Below are 4,466 nucleotides of genomic sequence, written 5' to 3'. Positions count from 1 at the left end.
TCTTGTATTGATAACAACGACAATCAAGGAACATTTGATCAGATTTTCATCTCTGTGGAAGTAATTTCCAATTGTCAAGAAGAATCAGAAATTCAACTGGAGGATTCTTCCACCGATAACAACAGCAATATATCAACTGGAAATGAGTAAAAAGTGGTGCAGACAGCAAAGTATTCATCCATAAAAATTTTTCGCTTTTAACGGCATTTTTCGGAAATTTCGGATTTTTTTCGAATTTTTTCGCTATAATATTGGGAAAATAGACAACTTTTCGAACATTTTAATGCAATAAAAATTTTTGGTCGGAGTCCCCCTTTAAGGTCATTTGAATGTTAGGGTTTTTGAAGCCAAAAATTCGGTCATTTGGATGCATTTGAGCAGATTTTCAGAAAAAAAAAAGTAGAAGACAATATTTTACAACTTAAACTATTCATACAAATTCTGAGATTTGTACTTTTTTTCAAAAAAAAACTTATCTTACAAATTTCCGTTAATTAACACAGTTATGGACTTTTCATACATTCAAGAAAAGAGCATTCGAAACTCATGCCTTTAGTAGATTTCCAACAACTTCCGCAATTTTTTCATACAGAGTGAAACATATTACATAAAGTCTTCCGGTTATTCGGTTTCAATAACAGTCACCGATTTTCATTTAGATGTACTCCTGAAGAATTCGATCGATGGGATAACAACCTAGATTCATCCTTCAGGCTATGGATCCCCTGAAAATGAGTTCCCCTCGAAGTACATTCCTTTTATGTGCCCCGGAGCATGGATGCAAAAAGTATTTAAAAAGGGACGGAATTCTAGCAAATGAGACAAAATTCTAACAAATGAGACAATTCTAGCAAACGAGACACGCTAGCAAATGAGTCAATTCTAGCAAGTGAGAGCAAATGTCATCAAGAAAATGAGTATTTGCCATAGGCACCGCAATGAAAGGGGGCGGGGCGACCAAAATTTTCTCCCCTTTTCAGAAACCCATCTTTGAAGCCTTGTACCGGACGTTAGTACCTCATTATTTTTAAGGTTAGAACTTTTTCCTATGTAATCGGCTACGAAAAATCGAATGAAACTATCAGTTTTCCGATATTTTCATTATTTTGATTCGAAAACTGCGAAAAATAGGAGTGGGACTGAAAAATTTGACTGAGTGTTGGATGAAAGTGAGTGCCATCAGATTTTTTGATGGATTCTGGTAGTTTATGAACTGGGGGATTGGATTTTAAAATAAAATCAAAATTCTACTGGAGCGAACAATTCACAATTTTTAGCCAAAGTTCCAGCCAAAATAAATAAAAAGTTTCAGCGATGACCCCAAAATGTTTGTGCATTTTATGGTAAAACTGAGCATTGTGTACACCTGTGCCAATTTTCAGAAAGATCGGTTATTTATAAGTAGTTTTAAAACTCAAATTTCCCACAAAGGACAATCTTAAACAAAACATTCTACTGGAGCGAAAGTATTTTTATATGTCGGTTTCCTTATCTTTCATAGCGAAATTTAGTTTAAAAACCACCGGAAGGAGTAGACAGGCAACGAACAATTTTTTTTTGAAATTGTCTCTATTTTCTTTCGTTTTTCATAGTTTTTGCTCAAATTTTCGTGGTAATTAATCGAAAAAATTACTTTTATAATTTTTGTAGTGTTTTATTGCCCTGTTCAAACAATTTTCGAAAGAAAATAGCTCATTTTGGGCAAATTTTTGGGATTTCTGAATTTTTGTGGGAAAATCACTGAATTTTGATTGTTTCCTTCATTCAATAATCTAGAAAAATATGAAAAAATGAGAACATTTCAATTACCACGAAACTTGAGAAAAATTGAAAAATTTGGAAAAAACCGGAAAATTGGGCAAAAACGAAGGAATATTGAAAACAAAAGGAAATGAAATAGAATTGAGAAAAAACAATTAAGAAAAATTGGTAGTGAGGGAAGTATGGACTGGGCTTTAAAACCTAAATTAAACATCAAAATCAAAAAGAACAATCAAAAGACAATGAGAAGTGAAAATTTTCTGCCGTAATTTTTGAAAATTCAGAAATTTTGAGATTCTGAAGTTCTGAAATTCTGAGGTTTTGAGGTCCAGAAATTCTGAGATTCTGAAATTCGGAAGTTCTCAGATTCTCAGTTTCTGAAGTTCCGAAATTCTCAGATTCCGAAATACTGAAATTCCAATTTCTGAAATTCTAAGAATTCTGAGATTTTCAAGCTCTGAAATGCAGGAATGCAGAAACTCCTTTAAAAAAACTGTACCCCCGAATCACAAGCGTTGTACCCCTGTATGAAATGGGTTGTACCCCAGAATCATTGGTAGTTTTCACCCCCGAATTTTTGTACCTACTAATTTTGTACCCCCGAATCACCAATTTTGTACCCCTAAATCAGTTGTACCCCCTTGTACCCCCAAATTTTTTGCCAACTATAGGCTTAGGCCGAAAGTCTTGTTTCTTTTGGTACAAAAGCCAATATAAAAATTTCGTTTTTCAAATAAAAATAAAACTTCATTTTCAACAAATGATATCAATTTTCCAACTCTTTTTTCTTCTTCTCCACGTAGGCGGCATACGACTTCTGATTTTGCTCCGATTGAGTCTTCATAAACTTTTCCACATCCAAAAACAACTTGGTCACGTCATGAATAGCATCCTGGAAACTTGGTGATTCTCTCTTCCCAAAAGAAATATAGGCCGTCTCTCCAATTTTTGAAATCCCATCAATGGCTTGAGTTGAGAGCCCTGCTGCGACGAGCTCCGCACGGTATTCATCGCCTGGAAAAATATGCCACATGGTTCCAAATTTAAAATAGTCATAATTTGAAAGCTTCCGATATACAGAACAGTTTTTAAGGTTTGGAGTTATTAATTTTGAGCCGAAGTTACATCCATTTTAGTTTGGTGTCCTAGTTTTGGATTTATAGGTAGGCACCACAACATAATTTTCAAAATAGATATTTTCTTATTTTTATTGTTGGATTCTCTTCACCACTCTTATAGAAGTCCATTCCCAAAATTTCAGCGAAAAATCTTTCTCCAGACACGAGTTACAGACCCTTTTCTATCAGACCTCAATGTACTGACTTTCTCCTCATTTTTTTGCGGTGCGCAGAAAAGTGGGCGGGGTTTAGAAGCTTGCAATCCTGCGGCGCGAAAAATTCGACGAGGAAATTAAAGAAAAAGACAATAGACACAAGAGGGATTCGAACTTCCGGCTAAAGCCCTAGAGTGGATAGAGGAAAGGGCGACTGTTCGTTGCCTGTCTACTCCTTCCGGTGGTGCCTCCTTCCTGTTTTTAAACTAAATTTCGCTATGAAAGATAAGGAAACCGACATATAGAAATACTTTCGCTCCAGTAGAATGTTTTGTTTAAGATTGTCCTTTGTGTCAAATTTTGCGTAGAATCTTATGGTGAAAAGAAAATCGGAAGCACTCACCTATGTCACCCTCAAAACTTCCAAAAACCGAAAATTTTGAAAATTATGAATTTTCGGATGAGTTTTAAAACTACTTATAAATAACCGATCTTTCTGAAAATTGGCACAGGTGTACACAATGCTCAGTTTTACCATAAAATGCACAAACATTTTGGGGTCATCGCTGAAACTTTTTATTTATTTTGGCTGGAACTTTGGCTAAAAATTGTGAATTGTTCGCTCCAGTAGAATTTTGATTTTATTTCAAAATCCAATTCCCCAGTTCATAAACTACCAGAATCCATCAAAAAATCTGATGGCACTCACTTTCATCCAACACTTTTAGTCAAATTTGTCAGTCCCACTCCTATTTTTCGCAGTTTTCGAATCGAAATAATGAACATATCGAAAAACTGATAGTTTCATTCGATTTTTCATAGCCGATTACATAGGGAAAAGTTCTAACCTTAAAGATAATGAGGTACTAACGTCCGGTACAAGGCTTCAAAGATGGGTTTCTGAAAAGGGGAGAAAATTTTGGTCGCCCCGCCCCCTTTCATTGCGGTGCCTATGGCAAATACTCATTTTCTTGAAGATCATTTGCTAGAGTCTCACTTGCTAGAATTGACTCATTTGCTAGCGTATCTCATTTGCTAGAACTGTCTCATTTGCTAGAAATTTTCCAATTTTCAGAGTCTCATTTGCTAGAGACTGTCTCACTTGCTAGAGACCGTCTCACTTGCTAGAATTGACTCATTTGCTAGCGTGTCTCGTTTGCTAGAATTGTCTCATTTGTTAGAATTTTGTCTCATTTGCTAGAATTCCGTCCCTTTTTAAATACTTTTTGCATCCATGCTCCGGGGCACATAAAAGGAATGTACTTCGAGGGGAACTCATTTTCAGGGGATCCATAGCCTGAAGGATGAATCTATTTTGTTGTCCCATCGATCGATTTCTTCTTTGACTGTCATTGAAACTTTTGAAGAAAGTACAAATCTCAGTATTTGTATGAATAGTTTAAGTTGTAAAATATTGTCTTCTACTATTTTT

The 4,466-nt window shown here is 35.3% G+C and overlaps 1 protein-coding gene across 1 annotated transcript; it reads right to left on the bottom strand.

The window, feature by feature from the left end:
• Positions 1-2,527: 2,527 nt before the first annotated feature.
• On the bottom strand, positions 2,528-2,794 carry CBG20274 (the record flags this gene model as incomplete). The annotated part of the gene is made up of 1 exon (XM_002640321.1): positions 2,528-2,794. One exon carries the CDS (start codon positions 2,792-2,794, stop codon positions 2,528-2,530), a length of 267 nt encoding a protein of 88 aa, XP_002640367.1.
• Positions 2,795-4,466: the final 1,672 nt, after the last annotated feature.

Source organism: Caenorhabditis briggsae (assembly GCF_000004555.2).
Source record: "Caenorhabditis briggsae complete genome, chrI, whole genome shotgun sequence".
NCBI lineage: Eukaryota > Metazoa > Nematoda > Chromadorea > Rhabditida > Rhabditidae > Caenorhabditis > Caenorhabditis briggsae.
This window is presented reverse-complemented; position numbering and strand designations above follow the sequence as displayed.